Source organism: Manacus vitellinus, unplaced genomic scaffold (genome assembly GCF_001715985.3).
Source record: "Manacus vitellinus isolate BGI_N305 unplaced genomic scaffold, ASM171598v3 scaffold_4_pilon, whole genome shotgun sequence".
Lineage (NCBI taxonomy): Eukaryota > Metazoa > Chordata > Aves > Passeriformes > Pipridae > Manacus > Manacus vitellinus.
Genome location: NW_021940604.1, coordinates 11,316,526 through 11,329,118, shown reverse-complemented (window position 1 = coordinate 11,329,118; position 12,593 = coordinate 11,316,526). Strand labels below are relative to the sequence as shown.

General features: G+C 42.9%; 1 protein-coding gene across 1 annotated transcript in view; it reads right to left on the bottom strand.

The window, feature by feature from the left end:
- Positions 1 to 794: 794 nt before the first annotated feature.
- SLC2A12 (solute carrier family 2 member 12) overlaps positions 795 to 12,593 on the bottom strand; it is a 35,149-nt gene continuing 23,350 nt past the window's right edge. Inside the window, exons 3-5 of the mRNA XM_008923837.3 lie at positions 6,399 to 6,521; positions 4,124 to 4,256; positions 795 to 1,084 (exon numbers count right to left, since the gene is read on the bottom strand). Coding sequence (XP_008922085.3) covers positions 988 to 1,084; positions 4,124 to 4,256; positions 6,399 to 6,521 — 353 coding nt within the window. The 3' untranslated portion in view covers positions 795 to 987. The remainder of the gene's footprint in view (positions 1,085 to 4,123; positions 4,257 to 6,398; positions 6,522 to 12,593) is intronic.

The following is a 12,593-nucleotide window of genomic DNA, read 5'->3' as shown; positions in this document are numbered from 1 at the left end:
AAACCACAGCACTAAGTGCCATGTCCAGTAATTTCTTGAACACTTCCAGACATGGTGACTCCACTACCTCCCTGGGCAGCCTGTTTCAATGTTTAACCCTTTCAGTGAAATAATTCTTCCTGATGCCCAGCCTGAACCTCCCCTGGCACAACTTGAGGCCATTTCCTCTTGTCCTGTCACTAGCTGCCTGGGAGAAGAGACTGAACCCCACCTTGCTACAACCTCCTTTCAGGTAGTTGTATAGAGCAATGCATTTAATGTCCCACGTTAAACAATTTGACTATGTTTTCTGAGGAGTCACTGAATCCTGGCCCTCCTGAGAAACTGTATGTAAAGTTCTTCTTGTAAGTTGAGCATGCTCCTGTGTTATAAATAATTAAGTTCAGATGAACAAGATCCTTTTCCGTCTTGTTAAGCTGAATTCTAAATTCACTTACAGAAAGTTCATATACAGTTGTTCTGCGCTAATGTCATCTGTTGCACTCCATGGTTGTCCATTTTTGCTCCACAGCACCGTCTTCCCTAAAGCACCAACAGAGAGTTGTTAACCCTTTTCAGCCCCATTTTTGCTAGCCTAAACAGACCTGTCTTTCGTGGGCTCCTTCTGTGAGATTCTTCCTTCTCTTTGGCACTCCAGTTCTTCTTTTCACCTCTTCCAGACTGAACTGTTACTGAATATGGATAACTAAAACTGTGTGCAATGTTCCAATTTCCATTCACTTTCTCTATGTAAGAGATGCTTAACCTCAGGGGAACTGAGTGATGCTGCTTTGAAACAGAGCCTAGATTTCCAGTTAGTTATAAACTATAGCAATCTTTAATGTTGGCTGTAAACCGCCACTGAAAGAAGTTCTACTAAGAAATGAAAGAGATAATATTTTCTGTATTATAACGATACCACGTGTTCCATCAGTGTGTGAGGATCACCGAACATTTTTCTTTTTTTTAATCAGTCTTCTGGCAAAGGCTGCTTTGCTTGCCCCGGGTCTAGTAGAGCTGCTCTTTCTCTCTCTCGGCAAGTTCCTCCGGGACCAGTTTCTCCCTGCGGTGGCTCACCCCGCACAAGGGCGTCCTCACGTATTTCCTGCAGAGCACAGAAAACCGCACAGGTTCGCCACTGCCTGCAGCCGGCAGAGCGCTCTCCCCGCGGCACTCCCCTGCCCCTGAGGCGGGGGGACCGCAGGCGGCCGCAGCCGAGGGCACCCAGCAAAGCCGCACAGGGCCCGGCCCCAGGGGGCTCCAGCGCCCGCGCCGCTTCCCCGCTGCCGGCGGCACCCCCGCGGCACCCTCCTCAGCACCCTCCTCAGCACCCCCTCAGCACCCCCTCAGCACCCCCTCAGCCCGGGCTCCAGCTTCTCCAGCCTTTCTTTAAGAGGAGGGGAGGGAAGGCGCGGGGGACGCAGCGCAGGCTGGACGAGAAATGCCAATTCCTCTGTCCATGGAACGGTGACGGCTGCGAGGGAGAGCCCGGGGCCTCCGGTAGCACAGTGATTAGTGCATAGACTAATTAGTCCATACACAATTTCCTTCAAGCCTGGCTGAGTTGCAGCGTGCTCTTTAGAAAAAAATTTCTTCGGTAATGTGGAAACAATTACAGGATGACACTAAGCTGTTCACATGTTAATTACTTCCACTGTCAAAAAAAGGATATAGAAGCATAGGATAGTTCATATTGAAAAACACCTCTAAAATCGAGTCCAACTGTTAACTTAGCACCGCAGTCTTCACTATGAAATCGTGTCCCCAGTTACCAGATCTAGATAATTTTTGAACACTTCCAGGAATTCCACCACTTCCCAGGGCAGCCTATGTTCCAATGCCTTACCACCCTTTCAGTAAAGAAATTTTTCCTAACAACCAATCTAAACTTCCTTTGGTGCAACTTGGGACCGTTTCTTCTTGGCCCTGTCACTTGTTCCTTGGGGCAAGAAACTGCCGCCACCTGGCTACGATCTCCTCTCAGGTAGTTGTAGAGAACAGTCAGATATCCCCTGAACTTCATTTTCTCCAGGCTAAACAACCCCAGCTCCCTCAGCTGCTCCTCATATGACTTACTCTCCAGACTCTTCACCAGCTCTGTTACCCTTCTCTGGACATGCTCCGGCACCTCAATGTCTTTCTTGTACTGGAGGGCTCAGAACTGGACACAGGATTCAAGGTGCAGTAGCCTGCTGGCAGCCTGTCAGCAGGGAGAGAGTGAAGGAGTCTGCATTGCCCCATCAGGTGTGTGGATGAACAGGGGAATGATGCCTTGCCTGTACAAGTATGCCACCAGCTGTGGTGAGGTCTGACTCTCTCACCCCAAGCCATCAGCCTTGCAAAAATCTTGTCCATAATTTTTCCCCATTACTTCTTTATCCTTTTAATCATTATGCTGATAACTTCTTGGATTAGTCCAAAAAAGCAAGTAGCTTCTGTAGAACAGCTTTTTGAACATATCGTGAGAGTGCTGCATTTTAAAAAACAGTGCTACTTAGCATTTTCTATAATTTTTAATGGCAAAAGAACAACTGAAAAGAATAGAGGCAGTAGCGAATTGATAGTAAAAAGTGATGGTTAATTTATAGTCAAAGACACCTGCATTTGGAGATTATAAGCAAACATCATGCATATCAGCAGCCCATTTAATTCAGTTATCCAAATTGATGTGCTACTTTTGTTGATGTCCTAGTTACAAGGGTTGGAACCAGTTTGTTGCTATGTGGGTATAACCAAAACTGTGTATTCTATACCCTCTATGTAATTTCTGATGGACTCTTAATAAATGGGTTGTTTGCAGCAGCTGCCCAGGGCACACCTGACACCTCAGGTTACAAGCTGAGTGTTAAAGAAACCCTTCGAGGTAGGGGAGTGTTCTTCTGTTTTCACACCAATGACTCTGCTGTGATAACTCTCCTCTGGAAAGGCACCTTCACACCCAGCCTGAGGGGTCATCTCTGCTAATGGGTCACAATTGACGGGCATAATAGGCAGCTGACACACCTAGACCATCAAAGATTCCAAAAATATCCCATGACTCACAGAGATAAATCACCCGTTGTGAAACTCCCCATCCTGGGGAAGGTACTGAGCATTCCCACCTTAACTTGAGCATATATAAACTTCAGGTTTTGGGACTTCTGGTGCCACTTGTCGGACTGAGAGGAAGACCAGAACTTCAACAGGACTGCAACCATTATTTCAACAGGACTGCAAACAGCATCCAGACTAATAGGTTTTCCTTTCCTTTGACTTACTACCCAGTGGGGCCACATGGTGCTCAGCACAGGGGCTAATGAATAATGTTCTATTCTTGTCCCAGGGTGCTGGGTTATGTGTCTGTCTTTGGGGATTAAAACCAGTTTTTTCTGTATCACTGTACTTATTGTAATCTTTTTAGTAAATTGTATCTCTGACTCTCGAGTTGGATTCATTTCTCCCACCGGTTTGCTCTTAAACCAGCACAGTTGAATGTATGTAATTTCAAGGGCCACTCTATTTCTGAGGAATAAGAACAGACAGGTAGAGTCAAAAGATGCAAAACCAGTCAGAATGGGTCCTATAAAGGAACAGGCACATGATATTTGCATCACCAACACTCTCTCCCTCTCATTGCTCTTCTACCCTTTTTATGTGGTGAGCTGGGGACACAATACTTGTGCTGAAAGAACCGTTTTTGTATATAAGCTTGTAGAGTCTACAGAGCCATGGCACTCAGTATATGCACCAAAAAATGTCCATCTAAAAGAGTTATCAAAACTCTCATGGAAGTATTTGAGATAGGATGTCTCTCCTTCCCTTTTTCTGCATTCAAACCAAGACACACAGCCTTAAATGCAAGATCATGTTGCCTTCCTCTCCAGGAATGCCAGACAGCAGAAGTGCTGGGAAGTCAGGTCTGGCTGCAGGTGTTCCTCACAGGGGTGCTGGAAACCACCAGCCCTTTAGGGCCAGTCCTTCAGCTGCAACAAAATGTTTGCTTGGCCTCTGAGATCAATATGCGCAATCTCAAACCTTGAGAAAATCTGATCTTTCCAGAACCCCCCTGCCCCCCACTTTCCTTTTTTGTTTTTTTTAGCATGCGGCATTGAAAGGGTTTGTCCCTCTGGCACCTGAGGGATGCTGTCACATGCTTGGTACTTACTGTTTAGCTAGTTCCGTTGATATTTGCTCCAAAGAGCATCCTTTTGTCTCTGGTATAAACACAGTAACAAAAGCCAGGGATGCTAGGCTCATTATTGTGTAAATGAAGCACACCCAGGACAAGCCAATGAGCTCTACAAAGGAAGAAAACATGTCTTTTTAAATTTTCTAATATTGCTTTTTTAGTTTCTCTTACTGTATTTTATAGTATACAGCCCCTAATGCACAGAAGTTAGAAAGAAGCTAGGCTGTAATTCTTAGCTCACATAGCTCAAAAAAGAAGAGTGGCTTTACTTTTTCTAATACTCCTTATGAAAGAAAATTGATAAGCCCATATTGATCCACTTAGCATGAACCTGTTGATTTATTTTGCTTGCGGTCACTCTGGATGAAAACAGTGAGTAGCCATTGCTACTGCCTTGTGCCAAGGCAGTGCAGATCACAAGAGCCTTGAATTTTTGCCTGTGTATGGTTTTGGTCCACATTCTTTCATGAAGCAAATCCAAGCATGTTTTACACTGTTAACAGTTGTCTCCAGTTAATCCTCCCCACCTGTCAGTTCCCAGCATTTCCACTGCGAGTCACGGGTCCTGTGCCAGAAAGTGATCCAAGACTGAACTCCTAAGGAGCTCATCCAAGAACTAGTTGTTTTCTGAGCCTACAGTCCAGGGGCAGGTAGGTCCTCAGGCTGAGGGATGAACTCTGCAGCCCCTAGAAAGTAAAGCACATGCAAACCCAACAGGCTGCTACAGCTGCCTGTACCCAGCTGGACCACTGAGACATTTGGCAGTTTCATCACGGGCTAAAAGTTGCAGCTGAAGCTTCTAATCCAGCTGGTGTCTTCTGCATCATATACCTAAGTGCAGGTGCTGCTGGCCACTGTGACCTCCATGTGTATTCATTTGACAGTAGAATTTCCCATTCTGCCTTTCTGGTGTAGAATAAGAATGTACTTACACTTCCATAAATCCAGATTAGACCCAGCTAAGCCAATAGAGTTACTGGAGCTTTACAGTCATTGAAACTGAGACCAGGATAGCAGTGAGGTGTGCACTAACAAATAACACTCCATGACAAGAGGGGACCTTCAGGTGAAACTGCTGATGCTGAGCACCTGAGGTCTGTGCTGTCTGGTTTTGGGGACGTTTCTTTAGGAATAACTCTAATCTGGTCCAAGTGTTGGCAGCTGGAGTGCATTCACTACACATTTTCTTGTTTGGTTTTGTCCAAAAGCCTGTGCAGTTCAGGAGAGCAGTTCTGTGATGCAAACCAGAGTGCAGTGATTGGGGTCAACTGGATGGTTTCCTTCTGAAGAAGACCGTTGATCTAACTAAAGTGCTAGTGTGGACACACTGAATATTACCTGGCATATTTTTCCTAGTTTTAATCAAGAAAGTACTCAGGATGGGGAGTTTTATTATTGTTATTATTATTTCTCTCTTTATTTTTTTTTAAGAAAAGAAAACACAAATGTGAAACCCCATTTTAGACACAGATCACACTCATTTTCAAATCTGTCTCAAAAAACATCTAACAGGGTGAAAACCACCTTGACTTTTTGTGGGTTGATTGTCTGCCTCTGGTGGAGAGTAATGTGGAGTTAAAGGAAATTCTGGAATTTCTACTCCCTTATATATTTTGATTTTCAGCACATATTTTCCTCAGAATAAGACTGAAACTAAAATTTTCAAAACTTTGTATAATATAAAATTAGAAAAAAATTGCTAATCAATAAATTTCAGCATCAGCATTTAACCTTTTCCTTTGATTATTGTCACATTAGAAGCTACTATATGGTAGTCTACTTTCTCACATTAAAATGTGAAATATTTTTAACTCACAAAGACACTTTTTTCCTAAAGAAAATTTTCTCAAAGCCAACACATTCCTGTGAAAAGGAATGAATTAAATGGGAATGTCTTCAAAAATGTTTGATCAGAAAAGCTGTGGTCTGATCTAGAGCAGAACTTCCATTGACTTTGGAAGACGCAGGACTAAATCCTAAATATTATATGTTTTCAACCTACTAAGGCAATGGTGTTTTGAAGAGCTGGATTTCACAGCCTGTGGAGTTGATGTGCAAGGTGGTCTGATAGCTAGCACTGTGAGGCTGAAATTACTAGCACAAATGTAGAAAGATGTTACACCAACACCTAAACAGAGATCTTGGCTCCTGGGGCATCACAGCTGCAATTTTAGCAATGTTGTTTGTATAGGAAATATTTATTTTGCTCACTAAGAGAATATAAACTTGGAAGGGCACAGAGAAATCTTACCAGTTACAGTCAAAAATGTCAAGGAGATGAGGAGATTTATACCCCAGTTCATGCTAGATGTCAAAGCCATAGCCCGTCCTCTGATCCCACCGGGGAAAATTTCACTTAGGACCAGCCAGGACACTGAAATAGAAGGAAAAAAAATTATTGTCTTTGAAAGGATGGCTTTTCTTGCTGTAAATCTAGGTAGTCAATGAATTCAGGTGAGGCCACCTGAAACAATAGTTATTTTCAGGGGGTTAGGTTTGTGAGGGCCCATGCTCTGCAAGCAGCATGTGCAGCTGTCAGCATCACCCCAGGTCACCACCCCTTCATCCCTGAGCCAAGGACGGGTGGCACTGGACTGGGAAAGTGAGCTCTGACTGTACATCTGTGTATGAAAGGGAATTCTGACTAAATAACTCTTGATATAACACTAATGGAAGTGGGGCAGCAAACCAAAATAATCTTCAGCCTCAGAGCGGCACCGTGTGTTTATGCCACCTTATAAATCAAGCTGCCACACTGAAGTATGTTTGCTATTCCAGCTCTCTGCTCCATATAAATGAGATTGCTAAGATATAAATGAGATTGCTAAGGTATAAATGAAGAGAGAGGGACTGATTTTTGACTGCTTCTTATCACACCACACCACAGGTGATCTAAATGCTGGTGTTGCTAGCTCACAAAAGCAAATTCAGATGTGAAGAGCTGGCTGTGTAACCACTTGATAGCAAGAGCAATTAGAAAAAAAAAGACGAAAAAGGGACACCACATATTTGTACCATTTCTGATTATTAGAAGACAAACAAAGAAAACCCCACAAACAAACCCAAACCCTAACCAAAAACTGCCTCCTTTTGTTGATAAGCAAGATGCATTAACAAGAGGTTGCTGTGTGGAGAGGTTGTGGGTTAGCAGATGACCAGAACAAGAGCAGAGAGGTACACCACACATGGATGAACTGTGGCTTCAGAGCCTTGGTGATGCAATAATGGCCATCATTATAAAAACAACAATTCATCTGTGCTGTTGTTTCTGCAAAATGACAGATAAGAGTTTACTCGGGACACTTGAACTGGGCAGTCTTAAAGATATATTTTAAAAATAGACTCCTGTACACCTGTACATGCAAGTGTGTTTCATGCTGCCCTATCCCTTTGGATCCTTGTAGAGTTCCTCTGTGACAGTATTGGTAAAGGTAGAAAAGAAAAAGGTGATCCAGAAGGAGATTAGAAAGGACTAGCAAAAAGGGGGGAAAAAACCCCTAAGACTTGAATCAACTGAGTAGATTTGAGCAAACTCTAGATTTCTTTGTACCAGAGATTTGAATTCAAAAATATTTTGTGGACCTGGCCCAGACTTTTATGTTTTTTAGGGAAAAATATAAAAAGCTTTGTTCCCACAGTGGGAGTGACCCAGAAGAGTAATGATTTTATTCTGCAGAATCAAGACCATTCTGCTTAAAGGCCTAACACTGTTGGGCATAGTCAAGTGGCACACAGCCATAACACAGCCACCAAGTCTAACAGCAGGTAGATTTTTTTCTTTTTTTTTTTTTTTCTGACTTGGATCACATCAAAGTTTAATACACTCGCTGCTGACAAAACAAATGTTGCTCTGAAGAAATGCCCTCAGTCTGTTCTGCAGTGTGTCTACAGATGAGGAAGGAGCAAAGAAGAAGCAAACTGACTTCTCAAGCAGGTGTTTTTTCCCTGCCAAGCCAGCTAGCCCTGTACCTGAGCAAATTCATGGGTATATCATGATTATATTTTGCCCCTCCTCAGCATCAGGGCTGTTGAAACCAGTCCTGTTAGTCACATCTGATATAACATGTCACGACAGGGAGTGCTACCTGAAAAACAAAGCAGTAAGTGAGAAGCAAAGGAGCCCTTCTGAGAGGTGCATGCACAGCTGCTAAGTGTGTCTCCACAGGATGGCCTGGCAGCCAGCAGCCAGCTCAGCTGGAAAAATTATTATACACTGAAAACTGGCAAAGGGGATATTTACAAAGTCACATTAGGATTAAAATGAAGGTTGAAAGAATTCAAGCCCACTTTCTGCAGGGCATAAACTAACCTCCAGGAATAAAGCAGCATTGTGGGCACTGGGGGATGGCTCATGCCACAGCTGAAATGCGTGACACTGCAGCAGTTCCAATACTGTGCAGTTCCCCAAGAACAGATTAGCCCTTTCAGGCTGAGTATAATTTGTCTGGAGGTTTGAAACATGTTGGTTTTCTGTTAAAAAACTAAAATACTTGAGGATCTGCATCAGCCACAATAGTGGTTAGCTGCTTTTACTGCAACCAGTTACTTAGTTCAGACAGATCCCATCAGACTGTTCTTCACGTCTGCTACTGGCAGCTACATCCGCTGGCTCTGACCTCCACTTAGCTGGCAAGGAGTGGATAGGCTTATTCCTCACGGAGAAAGAGCAGTTGTAGAAATCCGACACTACAGTCTGTTTATTCCTTTCACCAAGCTGAGGCAGCAATAACGATCGATTCTTTGCTTTTAGCACCTCTGTGGGATTGTGTATACTGTTTGTACCTTTGCCAAAAAGCAGCAGCTGCTGTAGGTATGGCAGGGATGTGACTTTCTTGGGGGGAGCCAGCAACTAGGTTCAGGCTCCAATTCATAATGACTGCTGCTACCTTCTGTGTTGTGTGCACACAACACTGAAAAAATTTAACCTACACGCTCCTGAAGTCACTGCCAAGTCAACTGTGTGCTTTGCCTTCACCAGCCTAAGCAGTGGCATTCTACAGGGGAAATCAGCCTATCCTTGAAAAGAGGATCCAAATACCCCCCCCTCCATCTGCTGTGTAATCTAACAGTATTTCAAAAGGATGTTGTGATAGCAACCACATTGCACAAACAATAGTTTTCAGTGCCTGCTCCAGCCACTCTTGCCTGATGTTAGTGAATCAGATGGGAAAAGAGTTAGAGCTGGTGCTCTCCAGGTCAGATGTAGATAAGAGATATGGCTAAGGGCTAGACAGCAGGAGTCTCTGTGCTAGATTCCACAACTGCAGAGTTTGTTGCTGCAGGCAGTAACTCACCTTTACTGACCTGCAGTGTGCTGTATGTTGACAGCAGTTACGAAAAATTGTGCAGTTTAATGGTCCTTTATTATGGTACAATCCAGAAAAAACCCCACCTACTGCAAATGCAGACAAAAATACTGTATTGGATCAGAAAGCTTAACTGTTTCATTAAATATCACAAAAACGAAATGCCCTGACATTCCTTGCCCAAGTGGGAAGAGCAGAGGATTCAGGTATACAAACAGCCCCTTGACCACGATGGTGACATTCACCTCTAAACAAAGTCACAGGGGCTGTAAAGGCAGGAAACAGAATAATAATGGAAGATTTCTGCTACTTCCATTAAGGATGAATAAATTGCATAATGGAACACAGTTCTGGGAGTATATTTTAGATACCAGAGACGATGGCTTCTTTTAGCACTTTGTCTGATACTTAATGAGAGAAAAAAGTCAAATCATGCTTCAGTGCTAAGCATGGGTAGTTCAACTGTAGTAGCAACTGTGACCGAGATGCTCTGCTGCATTGGTTATAACATTTTAAATTCAGTATTCTTGAAGAAATGGAAAAGCAAGAGCCCACCATATTTTGTTTCAAAAGGAGAACAATATTAGCATAAGCTTGCTTTCTATAAAGATCAGGGTAAATTCAGTGGTGCTATGGAGTCTGTTTACCTGGTTAAAGGCTTAAAATACACATATAACCAAATAAATGTGAAATAGCTCAGCTCAGATAAAGTACTGAATGAAGAAAACTATTAGAAAAAGGAATGTGTCTTTCCTAAAGGTGTACACTGTGTTTGAACAAAGAAAACAGTATGATTGCTGAAACATTACTAGCAGTACCATCATCAAGCAGCTGAGTGTTTTGAGATCATGCTGTCTGAGAGGATGAGAGAACAGGGACAGAGGAGCTGACATGCCAACACTGAAGAAAATATTCCATTAGGATGCAGGAAGGGGTCAGCCTGGTACACTGTACCAAGCTGTTGGCTGGAGGTAGGATATAGGTAACTAATCTCAGCTGGAAAGGGGGATATGCACAGTGTCTTTAAGAAGAGTTGAAAAAAACCATGTCTCTTTGAAAGAGTTAAGGCATGGGGTTAGAACTGAATGAGCCACTGTGCTTTTCAGTCTCAAAGAGCTTTAGAGAAATGTTGTGGGATATAAAAGAAGCTATTCCTATGGATCAATAACTGTTTGTTACAGGAAACAAAGGACATGGCCAGTTTTCAGAGTGGAAGACAATTACTGTATTTCCAGATCTCTCAAGAAAGGGAGGTGAATGTACATGCAAAACTTACCAATGGTACAAAATCATTGGGGGTAATAAAAATTAAGGATCATAAAGAATTGCAAAAGGATCTCAAAATATTGAGTACTTTGAAAAGCGACCCATAAAATTCCTTATCAACACATGCAAAGTAACAGGCAGGGAGAAAACCAGACAGCAGTACACACACCAGCTGTGCTTGGGACAGAAGTGTTAAAACCTCCATGGTCAGCTCAGGGACAGTATCATCTTTGCAAGACAGAGGCCATGGCTGCAAAGGTTTGGCAGTTAGGAAGGCAATGAATGTGCCATCGAGCATACTGCGCCTCTGTATTTGTCACGTTATGTGCCAATTTGGTCAACTCAGAAACTAGATGAGCCATGGAGAATGTGTATAATGGCCTCTGCAAAGAGCAGTTAAACAGGTGAGGACTCTTCAGCTTAGAAAACGTACAGCAGAGGGGAACAGAGTTGCAGTGGAGTTGAAGACTGGTTTTAGTCACATTTTTAAAGACACAAGCCAAGAGAATCCAAGTGAAATTACCAGGGACAGCAGTTAGGTGAGACGGGAGGATATGCTTTTACAAACAATGTGTATTTCAACTATGGAACTCACTTTTACAAGATGCTTCATATGTGAAAAATATTGATGAGTTAAATCATTAAATGCTGGTTGTCTAAACATTATTTCTCTGTACTTGTGAAAAAAGATCCATCAAGAACTACTGTTTACCATAACAAAAATAAATCCTCAACATTTTTCTTGAAGTTTGGAGACCTACCAATAGGTGGAAGGACACACTCTGCATGCTGCATGGGCCTTTTCTTCTATATTGTCCCTCAATACCTGCTATTGGTTATTGTTTGAGTGGTCTTTTTGTTTGAGCCAATGTGGCCAACTTAATGAGCTTTATACCTGGGCCATAAGCAAAGAGATGTCTCAAACTCTCATGTAATATCTCTCTTATTTCCTTTCTTTACAGATATGCAGTAAATAAAAAATTTAAAAAAAAAAATTAAAAAATTAAGAGACATCAGAGAAACAGAAAAATATGAGAATATCTGAGAAATACCACGATCTTGAGGGTGCTCAGTATTGAAGTGAAAGAATGAAAAATGTCCTTGTTTTGACCTTTTTCCTGCCAGGAGGTAGAAGCAAATTGGTACCTGCTCAGCAGCTCTCATTAATGAAATATTAGATTCCCTTGGTATTCAATTGCTGCTTAGCATTTTTTCTTTCCTATACCTGTATTGTGTGATCAAATTCTTTATGGTGAGATTTAGAAAATGGTCACTGCAATACATGAAAGAATTCAAGTTCCTGAGGTATAAACTCTGGAAAGAGATTAGGTGGATTTACAGCTTAGGAGGGAAGTAGGCAGAATATGTAAGACTTTGAAAGGGAGGACTGGGTTGTTAACAACCTGAGGTCCAAGGGAAGATAAGGAGGGGATTATCCCACCAAGTGATGCAGACAGACCATCTAAGAACACTGGGGAAGGATGCCAGCAAGCCACTGTGAAGCTGCCATGACAGGAAAGAAGTCAAAGGACTTGGCTAATGACTGGCTTTGCCAAGACCAGATTTTTTTTTCCAGGCTTATGAAACCCCACAGGTATTTCATTTGCCTGGTTTCTGTTTCCATTGGGTATTAACAGAAATAGTCAGGTGGCCAGCTACTTCCCTCTAAAGGTCAGCTTCAGACCTAGTTGGCCTTGATTTCAAAGGGCATGTTGCAAGGGATGGCACAAGCCTTCACAGTGTGCATGGTGATGAGGTGTTTTCCCATGAGGGCTTGCAGCACTGGGACAGAGCTGGGATTTGGGAGGGACACACCTGCTGCTGTCACGCACCAGCACTGTCCCAGCATGGCTCCCAGCACCCACACAATGCAA